The sequence below is a fragment of the Phaethon aethereus genome (genome assembly GCF_964289735.1).
Source record: "Phaethon aethereus genome assembly, chromosome: 3".
Lineage (NCBI taxonomy): Eukaryota > Metazoa > Chordata > Aves > Phaethontiformes > Phaethontidae > Phaethon > Phaethon aethereus.
The window spans coordinates 93,137,703-93,159,346 of record NC_138576.1 but is presented as its reverse complement, the minus strand read 5'-3'; the positions used below and the strand labels follow the sequence as shown (position 1 = coordinate 93,159,346).

General features: G+C 39.1%; 1 protein-coding gene across 1 annotated transcript; it reads left to right on the top strand.

Annotated features, from left to right (window-relative positions):
- Positions 1–3,249: 3,249 nt before the first annotated feature.
- On the top strand, positions 3,250–21,587 carry EIF2AK2 (eukaryotic translation initiation factor 2 alpha kinase 2; the record flags this gene model as incomplete). The annotated part of the gene is made up of 15 exons (XM_081998229.1): positions 3,250–3,353; positions 5,930–6,044; positions 7,233–7,402; positions 8,936–9,062; positions 10,773–10,855; positions 11,824–11,908; positions 12,366–12,400; positions 12,574–12,705; positions 13,151–13,270; positions 14,574–14,681; positions 16,372–16,564; positions 18,654–18,779; positions 19,325–19,420; positions 21,326–21,388; positions 21,468–21,587. The coding sequence occupies 15 exons, from the start codon at positions 3,250–3,252 to the stop codon at positions 21,585–21,587; spliced, it is 1,677 nt and encodes a 558-aa protein (XP_081854355.1).
- Between the last annotated feature and the right edge of the window lie 57 nt (positions 21,588–21,644).

Below are 21,644 nucleotides of genomic sequence, written 5' to 3'. Positions count from 1 at the left end.
CTTACTAGAGGAACTGGAAGCCTGCTTTAGGCCACTGTCAGTTCTGAAAACTGCACCTTTGATAGCAATCTCCTTGCCTGATACGAGATGTTGGGTCACACATAAAGACAAAAAAAGTCATGCCAAAGAGCTTGGCGAATGACAGGTAGAACTACAGAAGGTGGTGCTTGAGGAGAGGCACTGATTCTGAGAAGAAGCAGCCATGGCTTAGGATCCTGTAGTTAAGGAGATAGGCAGAGTTTTAATAAAATTGCTCTAATTGACTTGTAATAAAATGTGATACTTTCATTTGATAAAATGGGAGAAGTGTTAGGCATGCAGGTTTCATATGCCTCTACCGAATTTCTGTTTTTCAGAAATCACATAGAAGGGTGACTAAAACCAGCTGAATTTCTAGGATTTTTTTCTGCTTAAGACGATGACATCTGTTTCAGACAGCCCTGCGTTCCCATCAGTGAGCAGTGGATCCTATAAAATGTGTACCTTTCAGAAAATGTATGTTTACATGAAAGTAATCTTTGTGCTTTCTTTGACGGTTGATCAAAGAGGTCATAAATGGAAATGTCTTAGAAGATTATTATAAGATATGTATCTTTACTTGAAGCTTTCAGATATAGAATTGAAACAGTTAAACTGTGGTTAATAATTATATTTTAAACTTATTTTTATTGTTTTTCTTGTCAACTGACTGTGTAGAAAATGTACGTTCACTTCAGATTAGGGCTGCAATTGTTAAATGTGCTTTCATGTATACTTGTAAAAGTGACTGCAAGGTTGTTTAACTTCAGACAGCCATTTGTAGTGCTGTATTTGTATGAACACTGTGGCTAGTAAATAAGGCCACTCATGACAGCATTTTCTATCAGCATTTCAGCATGCATGATCTGTGTGTAATCTTATGCTTTTATACATGCGCATTACTCTCTCGTTGCCTCTAGCGAGCCTGCAGAAAGAGCTAGAAATGCCTCACAGAAGCTCAGAGCCAGGAAAAGAACAGTGATGAGAAACCGAACTAGGAGCCAAGTTGAAACATGAGGTGTATTGCACATTCTAGAAGTGATAACGTAAGAATGCCATTTTGGTATCTTTCAGTGAAGTCAGTACATAGCATTATGGAATTGCTTTAGGTGGCTTCTAACAAGGTAGAATGTCCTGAGCACTTTCAAAGCAAACCTAGTTTGTCCATACATATGGAAATAATAATTTGTGAGTTATGTGACTCTCATCATGGTTTGTCCTTTCTTTTTTTTCTACAAGATGATTATACTTAGAAGTTTAGCGTTTTCAACTCTCTGAGGTTTTTATCTGCATCCCCACTGGTGTCTGAATGGTTTCCTTGGTGGTTGTGTCAGTGTCATAGGGGTGTGGGTACGCTTCCTGGGTGCCAAGTCATTTCCTCATGGTTTCCGAAGGATGAGACCTGAAGCTTACAACTCTTTTGCTTCTCCTCTACAGCTGTCCAGTTTCCACTGGAGAGAGATCTTGCAGGGAGTGGCGGTCCAAGCACAGTCTATGTATCTGTGTGATCAGGAGCACGCACAGTGAAACACATCTGCTCCCTACTTTAGAGACAGCCTCTGAAAACTAATCTTGGAGACTTATTTTCTTTCCTGCTCTTATTTTCTTACCTGCTGCTCCAGAATATATTATCAATTTGGTGTCTGATTTATTTTTCTTTATCTCAGTCAAGAGATTTACCAAGTGCCTTAATGTTCAGTGATACCCAGAACATTTTTTAAGTTTAAAGAAGGGTTAAACGATGAGAGATTAGAAATTGCTCTTGTGTTGGGGAAATTTACTTCTTGTCTGAGACCAAAACAGAACTGAGAGATTTGAAGAGATCTGAGCAAGGCTGAGTGGATTGACTAGCAAGGTTCAGCTCTGATGAGCGCAGACAATGCAGGCTGGGAGGAAAAACACTTGAGTTACACTTTTTCCTTAACTTTCCTAATTCAATAGGTGCACTTTCGCATGATCTCCAAAAAGTGGAAGATCACCTTTGTAAAATCAGCTCTTATCAATACAGGAGGAACGTGATGAAGCACCATGTAAAAAAGTATGTTAAATTTTTTTTTTTAAATATACATTAGTGGCACAGCTTCATTTGGATTGACTTGTGCTTACTGATGACCTCATTAAAGAATTTCTGCAGGTGTAGAATGGGAAGGGTAGAGAAGGCGTTTAAGGGCTCAGGGAAAAACTTAGAGATGGCCGTAGAAGGGATACCAAAAGCAGTGTTTGGCTGCGTCTGGGAAGAGCTGGGTGCATCACTACCCGCTCTGGCATCGGTACGGGTTTGCCGTAGCTGCCGCGTATCGCCTGGCACAGGCGGCGGCAACCACGAGGCGGGGGGAAAGCGCCGGCGGGCTACTGCTGCCTGCGGGGGAAGCGCCTCCCAGAGGCGGCTGCCTTGCCTTGCGGCCCCGTTCGCACTCGGTTAAGCGGCGCTGGCTCCCTGCAGCTTCCCCGGGGGGCGAGCTGGCCGCCGGGCTCACGCCCGCCTCCCGCCGTTTCGGTTTCGCTTCTAGCCGGGACGGGCGGTGCTGTGGAAAACGAAACTGGGGCGGTGTCTGCGCAGTGTCGCGCCGTGGCGGGTCGTGTCGCGCCGTGTCGGGTCGTGTCGCGCCGTGTCGCTGGAGCTCCTGGGGATCCCGGGGCGGCTGCCGCGGCTGGGAGGTAACGCGGGGGGGGAGGGGGGGCGGAGGTGCGGGGAGGGCCGGGGACCCGTCCGGTCCCGCCGGGGTAGGCCGCCCGCACCCCGGCTGCTCCGCGGCCGCGAACCCGGCGTCGTCTTGGGTGCGTGTCTCTGAGCCCGACCGTCATCGCCTTTTGAAAGGACGCGTTAGGTAAAAGGCCTCTTGGTTCCCTTCTGAAGGAATCGATTCTAATCCTGTCTGGAGAGACGTTACTGATTTCTTCCGCCCCCCCCCCCCCCTCCGCACGATTCGGTGAATGATTCAGCCTTTTCTTGCTAAGAAATCTGCTAAAACAACTTCTTTAATCACTAAATTCTCTGTGCTGCTTTTTAAATCTGCTATCCCAGGCAATGAGTCTTCAAAACCAGCTGCAGATCAACCACTTGAATTAGAAATTAGAATTAGTTTTCTGTGAACTTTACAGGCACCAGTTTTCTCTTTTTCTATGGCAGCAGAGGTCTGCCAGGACTAGGGGCTGTCTCTGCACTATGCCTGGAAGCACAGACATACCTTTCAGTGTTGCTTTGCAGAACGTTTTTGAGATTGTGTCAACATGGAACGTGAGTGTATGGAGAAGATTAACAATTACTGTCAAAAGGAGAAACTTACGCTGGTTTATGCGGACGTCAAGATGACTGGCCCATCTCATGATCCTGAGTAAGTTCACCATGCGTGTCAATAAACATCAGGACTCTTCGTGTGATGAGTGAACTGGGTAAAGGTCTCAATCATAAAAGTTAATTTGCTGGAAGTGTGTATGTGGCAGGAGAGCTGGTTGAAACCATAAATTGAGTGGTAAGTGGGTAAGGAGGATGTCATGTGGTAGAGTTGGAGGAGAAAACTTGTTTCAGAGTCAATGTCCCTTCCTTGGAAAGTAACAGCAACGTCCATGTTACTGGTAACTATATGGTATATTACGCATCTGCCATAAAATCTCTCAGGAGGTGGGGTGGGTTGCAGCAAGTATTTCAGTTTATGATCTATGCTAGCTTAAGTGCTTTGATTTTTTAGTTAGTTTTACAAAGCATGGAAATTATTTGTGATATTTGTTAATTTCTGACCATAAAGGTTGGGTGTATATTAATTGTTTGGGTACCAACATGTTTCATGTGTAGCTGAATTTTGAACATCTGTTACAAGAGAAGGGTGTTTTGCTTTTAGAGATAATTACAGATGATGGCATATGTTTTATTTTTTAACCCAAATATGGCTTTTTTTTTTTGCTATTTTTTTCCCTTGCCAGAGATCAGAGATACTCAAGATCTTTTCCTTGCATGATTTTTTTAAAATTTTTGCTAGTATGCATGAAGGCAATCGTTATGCTGATAATTAGTATGTTTCTTTTAATGTCTTCCATGTTGCCAGCCTGCACTGTTTTGTGCTGACTTATTCTTAGACCTGACCATAGTCCCAGAATAAGTAAGTATTATCTGGGTCTCAAATGTTAATCAGTTATCTTAATTTTTTTCCCCATGTGCCCCATGTAATTCAGAAAAGTAACCCTTATCACAGTAATGGGTATTGCTTTTGAAGCATGTAGATGTAGCTGTGCGACCACAGTATGGGACGAACAGAATTTACACAGATTTAAAATTTACTCATTTATCCCATTTAATGCCCTTTTTCTTTTTTTTTTTCCTATGTGCTCTGCTACATTCACTAATATAATTCTACCCATTCTCCTGTATCTGTAAGTGATGTAAGGTGTGACAGTGGTATCTAGGAAAATCCTGGATAACTTGGGCTGTTCCAAGGAGTATAATGCACAGTGTCTGGCTAGAGCGATGAGTGCTGTCAGCCTCCTTCGGCGCCCTTGTGGTGCTCTTTGCCAGTGCTCTGCCTGCTAATGGGACATGTTGGCCACTGCTGGTCCTGAGCTGGCTCCCCAACTATTCTGTGCTGTGTCCCATCTCGTAAGGCCTCCTCCAGCTCTTTCAGGCATGATGCAGAGATGCCTCCTCTCATCTCCACCCATCCTATCCTGGTTTTGGTGCTGTAGCTGCTTCCAAGTGCAATGTCTGGTGGGGTCAGTGCGGAATGTGTAAAAAGGTTGAGAGAGTCCAGGCTGGCTCAGTCCTGAGTGGCTGTTTGCTTTCTCGGTCTGGGAACACAGTGTGTGGACAGCCAGGCCAGCCCTGCCTACACCTGTCAATCTGGGCAGCGCTTGTTACCTTGGAGTCCATGGTGGATAAGCGTGACTGTATGTGTGGGACCAACTCGTGTAACACTCATTCAGATAATCCTCAACTCGGATAGTTAACTTCAGCGGTCATTGAGACTCAGACTGCAGATTTCCTCAGGATGCTTAAATAAAATGGTAAATTTTGGATGCAACATCATAGCTGAATGTGTGTAATATTCCGCACTTAGGTATGGGTTGGCTAACAAACCCTTTCCCAAAGAGTGCTGTTTCTGTCATGCTTGCTTTTTTTTGGTATGCTGGTTCCTATGTGCAAACACTGCTCAGCAACAGCTAAAACATTGTTATCAACAGTGTTTTAGTCCCAAACCCACAATGTAGTTTTTTTCATAGCAGCTGGTATGGTGCTAACTCCATCCCAGCCAGACCTGGTACAGTCAGTCCTGAGCTGCATCAGTTCCCTGTTGTGACTTGCAGAGTTGCCGTACGGGAAGTGGTGCGTGCACAGTTGCGCAACAGAGGGGAAAGGGTTCCATGGTTGAGTGTGGAAGGGCAGGACTGGGTTTTTTTGTTTGTTTTTTCGGGACTGCCTTTAAATTCATGTCTCATGAAGCACCAGACGCGTTTTTTGCACTTACTAAATAGCATGTATAGCAGCGTATCAAAGGTGAGTGTAATGTCATGTCTGGATCCATGAAATCAAGATTAGCTAATCTTTCCTCTTCATGTAGTTTTGCAGTGCTGAGATGTGTCCTGGTGTTAAGGCTTCACAACCTTGCCTGTAACAATGTTGACCTTACGTGTTCTTTTGCTTTTAAAAAATTAAATAATTTTGCTTTTAAGAAGTAGTTAAGCATTTAAAAATACTGTTGGAACTAATAAAGTACATGCATTTGTGACTAGGAAGGAAACACTTAAAAAATATTTCTGCTAAAGAATTAACCATAACGAGGAACACATGAACACTTAAATACCTCCACGGTTAACGTACAGTGCTTTGTAGGTAATAAAAAGAAAGTTGAATCTGACAAGGTTATTAAGTATACATGAGACAAAATGTAACACTGTTTTAGAAAAGTTTCCTTCATTGCAGGTTCACAGTTGTGGTTAAAATAAACGATGTAGAATATGGTAAAGGAACTGGTAAAAATAAGAAGGAAGCAAAAGCAGTAGCAGCAAAAAAAACCTGGGAAATGATTAGGAACCAGGTGAGTAAACTGTAGTATTTAATTTCTTTCTTTTTTTTTTTTTTTTTGCTAGTAAAGGTTGATGACTTTCTAAAAGTAGACAGTAAAATATCATCTTTTTCTTTAATTTGTAAGAGTTTCTAATTATTTATTTGTCATCTTTGGTCTGCCTTATTCAGTGCTTTTCTACTTTTTACCACTGAACTGTTTTCCCTATTGTTTTACTACAGGGTTGGTATGTAATATCCAGCGTGTTTCCTCCTCTGCTGTTACAGGAGGATGAGGAAATGTATTTGCCTTTTTGTTAAGCTGCCTTAGTCCATCCAGAGCAGACAGTTCCTTTTTCATCTTGACAACTCTTCAGTAATTCGATGTCTTCAAAACATTTGCGGGTCATTGTTCAGTGTGTCTGCTGCCACTCTGCTCATAAAATTGCTTACTTTCACTTGATCTGATTCATCTTTGTTTCCTTGTTATTCTTTATGGTGTCGCTGATTCTACACTCTTTATCCTTCCTTGATGTAGTTTAGGTTTGAATTTTGTTCCTTTATTTTCTGCCATGTGTTTTGTGGTAGCCATTCTTTATTTTTCTTCTTAACTCTGAATGCTTCTTAGCACCTTTTGAGTGAAATCTTTCTTTACCTGTTTCCATAAGCTTTTTACTGTGTCACCATCATTACTTTAATATAATTGCTGCATGTTTGCAGCAATATAATAATATATTTATTATTGATGCTGCGTTCCCTTCTTGTACATGCACAGCAGCATTTGCAGCCCTTGCTAATGGCAGCATCAGCAGCATCCTGCTGCCAGCCCTTTTCTTGGCTCTGGTGAGGCTGTGAGAAAATTCAGAAGGCAGCATTCTTTCTTTTTTTTTTTTTTTCCCCCTTTCTTTTTAATGAGGCAATTCACAGCTTGTTCCCTGTCTTTTCTTAAATGAGGCGCGAGGAGAGATGGTGATAGGTTGTTAAAGACATTTGGTGCAATACTTGGAAAACTGTATTTACTTGTCTTTGGAGATCTAAAATGTAATAATTCTGGGTTGGTATGGCTGTCCTTTGCCACAAGGGACTCCGTTAATACAAACTTGGGATTTCTTAAAAGTGTTTTGAAATGCTGACAAACCTTGCAGTTATGCTAGATACTGTACACTGTTGATCTTAAAAACTTAAGCTTATTAAATAAAGTTACCTGTTTTTTGTTTTACAGCCAGAGAGTCCTTCAGATACACAGGCTGCAGAATTAATGACAAGTCCAGTGACCTTATTACTTGTACCAGCCAGTGACTATGTCAGCCTACTAAACATTTATTCACAAAAGACATTGCAAATAGTTGATTATCCTAATAAAAAACGTACTGGAGACGCCCATGCTCCCATGTAAGATGCACTTTTTCTTCGTACTTGCTTTTAATACTTCTTTGTGCTTACTAACACTACCATTAGTTACCCTGAGCAGGGTTGCATGAATTTTTAGAAATACAATAAAAATTGGAGGTAGTCTGGAGAAAATCCAGTGGAGGGCCATTAAAGTGGTTAAGAAGTTGGAGGATACAGCATAGGAGGAGAGGGTAAGGAGGACTGATTTTGTTTAGGTGGGAGAAGAGATGGCATGATGATAAAATGGTAGTCAGGTTGACAAATTGTCAGTTATCTTGGTCATAGCTCTGGCACCTTTGTGGACCTCTTGGCATATATTTTCGAGACCCCTAGGAACCAAGTGCCAAGGAGAGCCTGTTTGTGTCCCCTGCTGTAGGTATTGCAGCCAGTGAGTTGTAGAAACATTCCAGGTAATGACAGTTGAGGGATGATAAAGAATACGTACGTGTATTAACTCTGTTGATAATATCTGCTGGAAAACTCCTCCTCTCTTCCCCTGCAAAACTGGCCCTTTTAAAACCTAAACTGCACATAATTTGTGACTGTGGGTACATATGATTTGATGCTTTGTGGAGCTCAACCTTTAAAAGTGCTAAATATTCACTCTTCTAAAATGGGTTATCTTGAAGGCATGTCAAATTAGTATCAAATCAGTGTTTGCAACGCTACAGGCTGGGGGAAGAGTGGCTGGAGAGCTGCCCGGCAGAAAAGGACCTGGGGGTGCTGGTTGACAGCTGGTTGAACATGAGCCAGCAGTGTGCCCTGGGTGGCCAAGAAGGCCAACAGCGTCCTGGCCTGTATCAGGAATAGTGTGGCCAGCAGGAGTAGGGAAGTGATCGTGCCCCTGTACTCGGCACTGGTGAGGCCGCACCTCGAATCCTGTGTTCAGTTTTGAGCCCCTCACTACAAGAAGGATGTTGAGGTGCTGGAGCGTGTCCAGAGAAGGGCAACGAAGCTGGTGAGAGGTCTGGAGCACAAGTCTTATGTGGAGCGGCTGAGGGAACTGGGGTTGTTTAGTCTGGAGAAGAGGAGGCTGAGGGGAGACCTTATCACTCTCTACAACTACCTGAAAGGCGGTTGTGGTGAGGTGGGTGTTGGTCTCTTCTCCCAAGTAACCAGCGATAGAACGAGAGGAAATGGCCTCAAGTTGCACCAGGGGAGGTTTAGACTAGATATTAGGAGAAGTTTCTTCACTGAGAGTGTGGTCAGGCATTGGAACAGGCTGCCCAGGGAGGTGGTGGAGTCACTGTCACTGGAAGTGTTCAAAAAACATGTAGACGTGGCATTTTGGGACATAATTTAGTGGGCATGGTGGTGTTGGGTTGATGGTTGGACTTGATGATCTTAAAGGTCTTTTCCAACTTCTGTGATCTACCATTATTAATTAGATTAAATGTATATTGGAAATACTGCCCTGAAGATGTTTATTTCAGATTTCCATTCTATAATGTCTGTTGACTGTAGTGTTCAAAATCATTAAATTAAGACTTGTCATATGTGATATAAAACTTTATTCCTTGTTGTATTTTACAGGTTTTCTTGTAGCTGTACAATTAATGGTTTTGTGTATGGCATTGGTACTGGAACTTCTCTAGCTGCTGCAAAACAAGCCGCTGCAAAACAAGCATATGAGAAGCTAAATAAGGAAGGCGTTCTAACAGTATGTGCTGTATTTAGCCTTAAGATAGGATTTCAATTCTTGTATCTTTAATCTTTGAGCATATTTCCTCACTGTATTTAAAAACATATTCCATGGATTCCCCTTGAGTGAAACAATCCAAATTTTGGTGGGTTGGTTGGGCTACACGATTTTGTTGGTAAAACTTATGTTGAGTTTCTATATTCAGTTGCTGGATTAAAAAAAAATCACAGTTGATATCTCTGTGTATTTCAGAATATGGTCTGATATGTTGTCGTTCAAGGATGTACATATATTAAAAATTTCTGAATCCTGAATAATGGACTGGTTGTCTTCACTGTCAGCTCGACACTTCACACAGAAGTGAAGAAGTCGAGCTGACTGGCTATGAACATAAATCTCTTACTGCCTTCTGTTAGATCAAAAAATGTATTGTGAAATGTGAGAAAGGCAGGAGTGAGAGTCAACAGGACTTGCCTTCTGTAGTGTTCCAAGGCAGAGTCCAGTGCAGTAGTTGCTAACACCATCCTCTGGAGGGCATGTTGGTGATCGTACTTCCACACGTGCAAAAAATTGTCAATTCTAATAGTTATCCAAACCCACTTCCGAAATGCACAGAACAGTACATATGAACTAACTTAAATGAAGTGTAGTTTAAAGGGAAGGAAAGCAGTACAGGGGGGAAAGAAATCTTTTTTACTTTAAGCACTTTTTTTTAAATTATTTTGCTGTTTACTGTAAATTTTAAATGATCCTTTTATTGTTGTTTTTAAGTTGACCATGTAATTAATGGCCTATTATAGCTCTAGGATCCTTCCTTAATATTCTCCTGTGTGGTGAGCTCATGGGTCTTTGCATTTTCATGAAAGTCTGAAATTTACTACCTCAAGCAGAACCTCTGTAGCAATTACTCTAAATTTGGGGTGGTTTTAATTTTTATTAATTCCCTGCAGTGTCTGTGTAATAAACAAAATGTAACTAGCAAAAAGTCTTAAGGGCCCAGTACTCCTGAATAAAAAAGTGCTTTGTTTGTTGGCTGTCATGGAAACATAAACCCTCAAGTTTTTTTACATCTTGTCTGGTTATGGTCTGTAACAATTGTAGGTGTTGTTTTCAGTGTTACATTTATGCTCTTATGACTTGGAGAGGGAAGGGGAAGAACCTCTACGAAGTATTTAGGAGTAATTTTTTTAGTTGACCCTGATTTAGTAACCCAGGTTTTGCAGGGTTATCACGCTGAAGACATTGAATGTCTTTTTGTACAGACTCAGGTTGTCAGTTCTGCTGATTACATATACCAAAGCCTACAGTTACCTCATTTTCCACACAGGCAATTGCATGTACAGAAGTAAATGGCTTATATATATATATATTCTCTATATATTATAGAGAAACAATGAAAACGTTTGCTTTTAATAACTGTTACTCTTATCCTGATTTTTTTTTTTTTAGTAGATCTCAGACTCCACTTCTGCACATGTGTCTACATAGTCTCGATACGAGTGGGAAAAGGCTCACTGTGACAGGGCCCTGCCTCTTCTGGGTGGGAGTTGGGCAGATGCCTTTCTTCTGCAGGGCTTCGAGTGTTCAGTGCCATTCGCAGCTTCCACTTAGGGCCTTGTAATCTTCCCTCCCCCCGCTTTGAATGGCATCTCTTGCACTAGGGTGTTGTTTGTTTTTTTTTTTTTTCGTGATTTTTGTTAACCATACTTATTTTTTCTTTTTTTTCAGATGGGAAGTGAAAAATCTAACGGCAGTTCTACATTTAGTGAACATAGTAATTCCTCTCAAGTGCCAACTCTGTCTGACTTGGGGTAAGTTGGAGTCACTGATAATAATATGATAACATAATGTATTTACTACTTTTAGAGGGTTCTGTGATCTGGTTCTAAATAAAATCTGTCATAGTGTCTTTACTGCAGTATAATGCGTTTTAATTTGAGCTTATATTTCTTAGACTTCAGAGCAAAACTTGTTGTACTTGTGCAATTTTATGTGAGTTCTTACGGGTTAGCTTATAATGATTTTAGAGCTTTCTGGTATGATTATATTTTGCCATGAGTAGTTCTTTCAGAACCATTTATACTGTGATGTAAACGGGTTAACCTACCTCACTGAGTAACATTGTTTCATGCCATTTTTAACACTCATTTTTCCTATTGTGATAGTCTTGTGAATTCAGTAGAATTCAATTTCAGTACTTTTCTGTGCTCCACATTCTGCTTTCTTCTCTATTTTTTTTTCCTTTTTTATTCTCCATAAATCTCCTTTCCACTGAAGGGAAAATTTGTTTAGAGAAAGAAAATTGACATGCATGAACTTTCATTTGTGATTTGGGAACCCTAGGTCAAGCCTTTCGTGTCCAGCAGTGAATATGGCTGTATTGCCACTAACACTTCTTTTATGTTCTTTGTGCAATTGTAAAGCAAGCTGATGTGTACAATGCTAGAGGCAGCTGCACTGCATTGCAATAAACCTCTGGATTTAATCTATTTAATTAAAGGATATAATAGAACATTTATCATATATATATACACACACACGCAATATCATATGATATCATATAATAGAAATAGAGGAGTATATTATGGAATGCTATTGTTTTACTAACTTTCCAGCATAAACTTTTGTAGTTTGAATCAGTCATGATGATTAATGCTTTTTCAGGTTTTGCTTTTAAAAACTGTGTATTTTTTATGCTGCTTTTTTTCTTGTGGCAATCATTTTATGTATGATTGAGTTACTTTGCCCTAAAACTAGTCTATTAATTTTTCAATAACAGCACTAATTGCTTTCAAGTCTCATCTGCAAAGCTGGTAGAAAAAATGAAAGACATGGCAGTGTGTAAAAAGCCTTCACCTTCTCAGGTATGAAGATGGTCTTCCTCATAATTACATTTTAGACCCTGAATAGGATAAGCTTCTTGTCAGAGTGTAGCATCAGTTTGTTCCTTTATCCACTAATCACTAGAAAACACATGTGCATTTTTCCCAAGAATATTCAGTACTTTCTTACTGTTAATCATTAGCCGTTTACTTCTGTACTGTGGACCCAGTTTATGTACTGGTGACCAGATGGGCAGTACTTCCAAGAAAGGGGATCAAACTAAGATCATATTTTTCTGTGGGAAGAATGATATCATACATGGCATATGTGAAAAATTTAAGCTAAGATATGGCTTCATTCTTGTTACATTGTTTATATGAGGCATGAACACATTTATAGACAATTCCTAGATAGATTCTCAGGCACATTTTATATATAAGTATAGGGAAATATTCAGGATATTTCAGTTAGATTTTTTTTTTTTCTCTTTCCATGTAGAGACACGCACAAAGTTCTGCCCTGAAATCCAGAAGGTACGTGTTTATTTCTAGCTTGCTATCTACTGTAAAGTATATTGCAGACCACTTTAGTGTTTCTGTGTCTAACAAAGAAATGCCGCTGTTCTGCTGTTGGAAGGTACATTTCTTTTCCCGTCACATATTACAAAAATGGCTCATTATAAGTTTTGCTTTTATCCTTGTTAAAGAAAATTGGCAGCTAATTTTCATAATGCAAGAAACAAAGAAGAGAAAACGATGTCAGATTCAGATGAAAGTTTGCCAGATTTGGACACAAATACCAGTGAGGAGAATGAAAATCCATACACTGTGAATAAAAGGCAAGAAGCATTTTTTTTTTCCATGAGATCTGTATGGTAATTACAGTATGTAGTGGTCTAGATTTGTTTGTTTATTTATCATAGAATGTGGGAAAACACAGCTGTAAAAGTAACTTTCAAAGAAAATTGGTATTTGATATATTAATTTTTTAATGGAAATTTCAAATATAGTACAGCAACTGACATGCAGTGATATATAATGCTTACAACCAAAAGTCATTTGTGTGAAGATGTGAGGGTAATTATCCTACATGCTTTCAAGGGTCCATTTGCCTTGTTTTTTTAAATCTTCAAGGCTATGATTTAGACCTGCATAGGTGTTGAGTGATCCCTGTAGAAAATGTATTACCTCTGCCAGGATCATTTTTAGATCTTGTACATTTAATGTTAAGTATGCTTAAGTTGTTGGGTTTTTTTGTTTGTTTGTTTGTTTGTTTTTTTTAAGATTTCTTGAGAGTTTTAAAGATATCGAGCCTATTGGTGAAGGTGGTTATGGGAATGTTTTCAAAGCGACAGCAAAGCTTGATGAGGGAACCTATGCAGTCAAACGAGTTCAATTCACAAAGTATGTACTGTATATTTACTTCTGGTTTTTATTTTAGGACAAACTTAATCAAGATTTTAGTACTTTGTTTTGTCTCTTTTATAATCCTAGGAGCATTTAGGCAATATTCATTATTAATTGTCCATTCTTTCTGGTAAACTGTTTTCTTTATTTCTAAGTGAAGCTGAAGATGGCATGCAGCTTTGTTAATTTTTGCATGCATAGGAACAATTTCAGATGCAGACGTAAAAAAGTAGATTTGTTAAGTTCTACTTTCCCTGAACACACTAGTGCTCTGGTTATTAATATTGCAAAATGTGTTTGAAGAAAACTTGCCGATTAATAAAATATTGAAAGCAGCGCTATTACTTTTTCACAGGTTAAATGGAAAATTTACGTATCAGTAATGCGTAACAACTATAATTAGAGAGAAAAAGTAATACATTTTGTGGTTTGTAATGGAAAATGCTTTATATATGACCAACATAGTCATTATTCTCACAAAGTATTACTTGTCCTTCATAAATCTCAACAGAGCATGATGATCTTATTTTTAAAGTGATTTTCTGTACCCAGTACCTAGTGGAGTATTTTATCAGCAGCTGAAAAACCTTGAATTTCTTTCAGGTAGTCTATTCGAAAAGTTGCAAGTTGTTGGAGATACTTGTTGCTTACATTGTGCAACTGCCCTTCAAATTCTTTTGTTCTTCACCAATATATGTTATTTTCATTTGTATTGCAATCCGGAGAACTATACTAAATACTAAAACTATATTATGTTTTTTATATAGTTTAAATAACTTGTATTATAGTTAAATAAGTCATCTTATTTGAAGAATCTTCAAATAAGGACTGCTGGTCTGCCCATGTGTTTGAGCTTACCTCACTAGGCAATGTTACAACAAGCATAGGCCACATTTGGTAATAGTTCCTCTGAGTATTTACACTGACTTCTGTATATGTAAACAAACTTCATAAACATAGAAAGAAAACATGGGTGCTTGCTACATTGTGTTTGGCTATCTAATGTAATTACTTATTGCAATCTGCTTTTTTTTTCAGCTTTGAGTGGGGCTTTCATTTCTGATATGGTTAAAACATTTTTGCACTTTGAATAACTGAGTAGATGAAAGAAAAATCACAGAACTTGTAGCTACAATTTTGAACTTATATGAAGAAGAGTATTATGTTCTTTTTCTAAATGAATGTAAAACTACCTGTATATTGCTACTTGATATCATGTCTTTTAGTTAACTTAGTATTTAATTTTTATAGGGAAATGCCATTTGGTTTTGTTTTGTGTGGTTTGTTCCCCCCCCAATAGGAATGTAAAGCGTGAAGTAAAAGAACTTGCAAGACTTCACCATGAAAACATAGTGCGGTATTATTGTAGCTGGAAGGGGTACGACCATGTAACTTATCCAGACTCAAGGTAACTATAAGATATTTGTTCTCACTCACAAACTTGTTTGCCATAGTGATTTTTGTGTTGTAAAAAGAAAGGCTGATGATTGGTTATAAGTCATTATACAAATATAAATACATACACATACTTACTGTTAGGAAAAAAGGCACAGTACTTTTCAGCAGCAGGTTACATACAATTATTTATATCTTATCCTTGATGAAGAAGGTACATTACGTAATTTTATCTTTCTGCTATCTTTTAATATACAGAACTTGCTGAATCTATAGGGGAGCGTAGGAACACAGAACTCAGCTAGAATTAACAACAGAAACTAAAAAATTGTCTGGCAGTTGGCTGCCCAATTCCTGATTGAAGTTTCCTTTTTTGAATAAGTACTTGTCTGCCAGTAGCTCTCATAGATTTAATTATTTCTTTAAGTTAGCTTTTTTACCGTGATGCCTGAAACAGTTTTGGTTGTTGAGAACATAAATACAAAATGAAATGCTCTTTCACTTAGATGTAGCCTTTCAACACTAAGACTTTGGGGAAGACAGTGGTGGGAGTTTTACTCCTAAGCTAGGTTATTAACTTTTCAAAGCTTCTGTAGTAAGGTTTTTTTTTTTCACTAGCTGTAAATTCATACCCTTCAGACAGGTTGCCACACTTACCTAGAGCCATAAAAATATTAATGGGTTCAAGATTATGGTTGGCACGATATCTGTCCAGTGGGCTCAGTAAATGAGGAATAAAATGGGGGGAAGAGAAGGCTTGTGTCAAACCCCAACCATTAATGTTTTAGAGTCTCAGTATCACTTACGTGTTTTATACTGAAGATTTATTGGGTAGAAGAAAGAAAAAAACAAGTCCTCAAAGCTGAGGTCCCAACCTGGAATTACACTTAGTGCCCTGACCTCAAGGCTACAGAGAGTGCTGAGCCACTTAATGCTTGCTCCTTCAGTGTCTCAGGCAGCTTTTTTCCAGGGCACTCAGATCACACAGTGCCAGTAGGAAAAAGTGGTGCTTCCTGCTCTTCATACTGTCCTACCCCTCACCACCTCCATCCTCAGCCTGTCCTGTGGGCTGATGGCGAGGGAACTCTTCTGGAAAGTGTGAGGCTGCCAGGTGGGTGAATATATTTCATCCACATTTCCAGCTCAGAAGGGTGTCTCTAACTCAGGTGATGTCAAAGATGGTCACCGCACCACCTTCCTGAATGGACAGAGGTTGAAAGATTGTGATCATTCTGGGTAGGAGAGGAGGGCTAATGCTGTGTGTGTTGAGCAGAATAGAGAATGCCTGCCAGGGACTTGCAGCTGTTCTTAGAGGGCAAGATGGGAGCCAAGGACAGTGCTGTTTCTTCCTGTATGGGACATGCCTCTAGATATGAGGGGAGGAGAATTTGGGCACTCAGAAAACTTTCAGTGTGAACGAACAAGCAAGCAAGCAAAATGTTAGGAATATTCCGGGGTATGTAGCAACTGAGCAGGGATTCTTTGGTTTGTGGTTCTATTTATTTATATTTAGTACAAATTGTTATAGTATAATTTTTTTTTTTTTTTTAATGAAGGGACTTGTAGGCTTTGTTTTGTGAACACCAAAAATAATGATAATTAAAACCCAGGTTTTTTTCAAGAAGAGGACCTGAGAATCATTGATGGCTGGCGAGGAGTTGTATCTTGCCCGTTTCAATACAGTATATAATTCTGTTTTGCAGGCAGAAGTCAGACACAGAAATTCTTTGTCTTTTCATCCAAATGGAATTATGTGAACAAGGGCCTTTGGAAAACTGGATTGAAAAGAATAGACAAGACCGGAAGTATCATGAGATGGCACAAAACAAATTTTTACAAATACTGGAAGGAGTGAAATATATTCATTCTCAAGGGTTAATTCATCGGGACCTCAAAGTAAGTAGGACGGGTAATTTAAAAAAATGAAAGTGAAATTGTTCTAGTCTTTGTTTAGTCTATTATGTACTCTAGTACTGTGCCTCTTCTGATAGTGCTAGTGATTAATCTTCTTTCAGCAACTGGCTGGACTTCATCCTAAAATCAGAAGGTGAACTGGAGGATCTCAGAATGCAGTAGTTCAAAAAATCAGTAGTGATCAGTTAACGGCCATTTTCAGGGTATGTGTTCCTGGGTCACAAGACTGCCTAGTGGAAAAAGAAATACTAACTACTTGGGCGATAAAATAATTAAAAGAAAGAAGGTGAAAAGTTGAGTCTAGGAAGTTTGCTCTTGCCATATTGTACAGGGATAGTTTAATTATCCTAATACACACTGTGTTTGATAACATATGCTCTAGTTGCTCCTGCATCATGTATGCATACAAATTTCTGAATGCTACTTTTTTGGATGGAATTTCCATCTCTACAAGTGCACTGTCATAACAAGATTTTATTTCAATATAAAGATTATAAATGACAAAGTTGCAAGCCTTCAGGGCTTCATATGCCAGATACAATGTTGCTTACAGAGCTGTAAATTGCTTGCTTTGTGAAAAAGTCATTAGTGTGGTGGTGGTCCTAAAAATGGCTGTAGAGGGTTGCGTTACATGCTGATCTAGGATGCTGTTTTCCTCGTATAGTGGCTATTTCCAAACACCTAGAGAATATTACAGTTGAGAGATGATACAGTGATGCTGTCCTTGATGCATATTCCCTTCCTCTTAAGACCTCCAGTAACCTGAAGTGTATGGACTTCTTGAGCCAGAGATTGAAATCTTCTGCTTTTTGCATTCACAGTGTAGTTCCAGATCATGTTCACTGCCCACTCATAGAATCTTGTCTTACAGACAGATATGTTCATATCTTCTAGAGCTTTTCTATCAGGCTTATGGCTACAATACTGGAATGAACAACAAATATACACTCATTATTTTCCCTAGATACCTGGGGAAAAAAGGCCTAGTAAGTGCCCATTAAGTCTTAGCTCTGCCCACTCTGTGCTTGGTATCTTCTTGCTCCCTCAGCCCTATTTTTTCATCTTAGTTCATTCTCCTACTTTTCCTTGTTCCTATGAACCTGCTGCCCCAGTCACTTATCCATGGCATCTGGCTGTAACCTGCTTCCAAGTCCTATTGCTAACTTGTCTCTCTGCATTTGAATTTAGGAACTTTTCTCCCTGCTTTGATCTGCTGTCAACTTAAGTGCTTGGCCATCTGAGATCCCCATGTCCCAGAATCAAAGCTGCAGGATAGGTTCAAGCTGAGATGAATCCCATTTGTGCCTGGTATGAATGAAGTCTTCAAATAGTGTAGCCAGGTGCTACATTATTGTGCTGTATTAAATGGGTGTGGACATGGTCAAACTTGAACAGAACTGCACTGGGCTTTCTTGACAGTGGCCTTACAGTCCACTGGAGCTTCTTTGAATAAAAGATAGCATGAGGCTATTTGTTTTTTTTAAAATAACATTCAGAAATATAGTTTCTTTATCCTCTTTGGAGAACTTCATCCAAGCATATACAATTCTGTTTTTAGTTGCTTATGACTCGGTTAAATTTAAAAATGGGAAGTTCAATGGAAACTTAAAAGTGATACTGTGAGATGCCTTTAGTAAGCCCTAACTCTGCAATTGCCTTAGTACATCTAATCCTGCTCTGCCTAGGAGAAACTGTGGTTTGAGTGGAATTCCATGTGAGCCTAAATGCCCAAGTGTATCAAATCCCAGGGCTAGGATTGAAGACTACAAAAACCATTTCTGGATATGTAATGTTATAGGCACAATGTATTTGAAAAGCATTAAAGCATGATACAGTTGTGACTGAGCTAGTGGAAAAAAAAAAGTTGCAGTTACTGTGGCATTTAGTTTGTGTTTTTAAAAAATAATTGAACTTTTTTCTGTTTCCCACCCCATCAGTTTCTTAATGCTAACTTCTGTGAACAATTATCAGATCTTATGGGGAGCTTTTCTGTGATTGATCATGCTTGACAATAAACCTTGGTCATATGGTGGTTTGTGGTTTTTTTTTTTTTTCCCTAAACTGTATATAGCCTCAGAATATCTTCATATCACATGAAGATAAAATAAAAATAGGCGACTTAGGTCTTGTGACTTCTGTGGCATATGGGACTCTGAGTGAGAACAGAGGAACAAAATCGTATATGGCACCAGAACAGGTAATTATCCTGCTATATTAGTGTCTCTGTAACTAATTTGCATTATAAACTCAGCATTGTATGTTCTCAATCCTCATCTCAGTGCTAAACAAAGTTGCCTTAAGTTCCCTGGTATATGACTCTGTATGAAGATGACTCTATTGTAGAGAAAGCTGTCTGCAAGTGTGGTGATTTTTATCTTGCTGCGCTAACCTGGAAGAAATGCTCTTGCAGAAGCAGGCTGTCAGCCATGTATTTCAGTTTGAATTTAGGACATCTGTTAACTGTGGCATTTGAGTCCTTCTGTTTGTCTCATTATTTGTGAGAGAGATACTGGCCTGCCGTATCTGTACGGGTCTGTGGAAGTCTTAATTTTGGGGTGTTCAATGTGACATAGTCACTGTTTAATAGGTCTGTAGGAGAAAGGGTTAACGACTCTTAAGAAGATCAAGTAGGGCCAGTCCTGTAGCCTTGGGGTGGAAATTTCTACTGACTTCAATTTTGCCTGAAGAAGTGCTGTCCAGGTGGATTTGATACCTATACTGTTCTTGTTCTAATCTTTGTAGTTCGGGGACAGATATGGAAAGGAAGTGGATATTTATGCACTGGGATTAATTTGGTTTGAAATTCTTTCGGCACTCACTTGTCATGAGAAAATTACGGTATGTAATCTTTAAATTAAAAAAGTAAAGTCTGTCATTGTTCTGCCTTGCTGCTGGTATCGCATGCTGACTGCATGCCAGAAGGAATGTGCATATCTAGAGCACTGTCTCTACATTTTCCCCTCATTAATTTCTGTAAGGCCCATAAGTCCTCACACTTCAGTTGAAATGTAATAACTGAAGAAATATTATTGGTTTTATTTCAGTTACGTCCTACTGACATACATACACATTAAAGCCTGAGCATGCTAAAGAATGTCTAGCAAAGAAGATTTCAAGCTCCTGATAAATGTTTTTGTTTGATCAGAGTATTTGAAGAGAATGTTTTTCTCATTTAGAGTTTTGTCTCTGACCCACTTCTCGTCTTTGCTGCACAGTGGAGCAGGAACAAAGTTTCTATCAAGCAAAAACACTTGCAGTTTTCCAAAATGAAAACAGAAGTGATTTGGAATATGTAGTTTTCGTTGAGAAAGATCTTACTTCAAAGAGAAAACTGGTGTTACCTTTTCAAAAAGAGCTTAAGTATCTTTCATGTTTCTCTTGCTTTTTCTTGGTACTTTGCACATTAGTGTAATGGCTCATATGCTCAAACCTGTATTATTTGTAGGACAGACAGATAGCTGCTGAGTATCTCATCTGAAGTAATCCTAAGATACCTGTACATGGTTGGACCCAGAAGCTCGGCAACACTGTTAGCTTGGTCCTTTTGCCAGTGTGGGAAAACCATACCCATGGGTCTGCTCAACTCACAGGCTCAACTTGGCTATTTTCAGCTACCTTGTAGTATTTTCCAAGATACCTTGTTCCTTCTCAGAGCTGACACTGCAAATGTGTCCACAGTGTTTACAGTCAAAAGGGCAAGACCAATCACTTACTCGTTTCCTTAAAGCATAAAAATCTTGTGTCTGTAGGCAGATGGGGAAGGCATGTGGATAGTCTTCAGCTGCTCCATCAGCTTAAAAAATAATTTCACTTAATGGAGCATGATAAACTGTTGTGTGGTGCTGGCAAGCCCTGCTGAAAGAATGCCATGAAAAGCCAAGTTGAGGATTATGGGCCAAGTAACCGATTCAGCTGGTGATCACCAGCAGGCAGGGGCACAGGCCTAAAGCTACAGCTAAAGCGTAGGGGAAGAAAGCTTGAAGTTCATGGGAGCTGTTTTACTGGATACTGGTTGTAAGGGCTTGCTAAGCCAGGCTGTAGCATCCCTAAGACTAGCTAATGATTCCAGATATATAGCTAAGTATGCAAGAATGACTGTCATCTTCAGGCAGACTTTGCTCTTAACTAGTGTAAAATGAATGATGTGGACTGCTCATTTCTGTTGAACCAGAAAGCTAGATAATCTGGAAAAAAAATAGTTGTTTCCCAGAGATAGTTTCTGAAAGCATCTAATGAGAAATCTTCTCCATTGCTTTGAACTCCATGTAGCATTTGCTGCACTGTCATAGAAATAAGTGTGTGGTACTGAGCAAGGTAAAAGGGAGGAAGCACACCTGCTTGGCTTGCAAATAGTAGCATCCACAGTAGGAAATTTAGTCATCTTGCATTTTTTATTTTTAATGTGTCAAGAAGATATAAACCCACAACTTTTAAATTAAGGAAGGAAGGATAATTGTTCTGAAATGAGAGGATTGCTGAAACGAACACGTTGTTGAATGTGAAGCTTTTAGGCTTTAAAAGGGACAACAGTTGATGAGAAGATGCTAAAACCAAATCAAAGTACAACTAAATAGGAAAAAAAAAAACCTTTCAAGCTGCTCAGTTACTTCCTTTTTGAAGCCTTACCTTTTCTGTAGATTTGTATTTTCCTAATTACTTCCATAAATTATATGGGTCATAAAGTGAGATGCAAAATATAATCAATGAAAACATACTGAAACTGTTCTCTTCTATGAATCTCAGGTATGGCATGATGTTAGAGAAGGTAAACTTTCAAAGAGCTTCACCGACCAATTTCTAACAGAGGTATTGTATTTTAATACATCATTTCAGTTAGTTTATTTACTCATGAAAAATAATTTATTGACATTTAATTTTTTTGCAGGCACCCATAATAAAAAAGATGCTTTCAAGAGACCCTTCAGGAAGATATTCTGCATCTGAAATACTTGAGTTTTTTAAGTCTGTTGATAAAAACAACTCACTTAGAACTCATAGTCAGTAAATACCCTTTTAAAAGGCTTTCCGGCTGTGTTTAAATCCAGAGTTTGTCTGTTGAAAC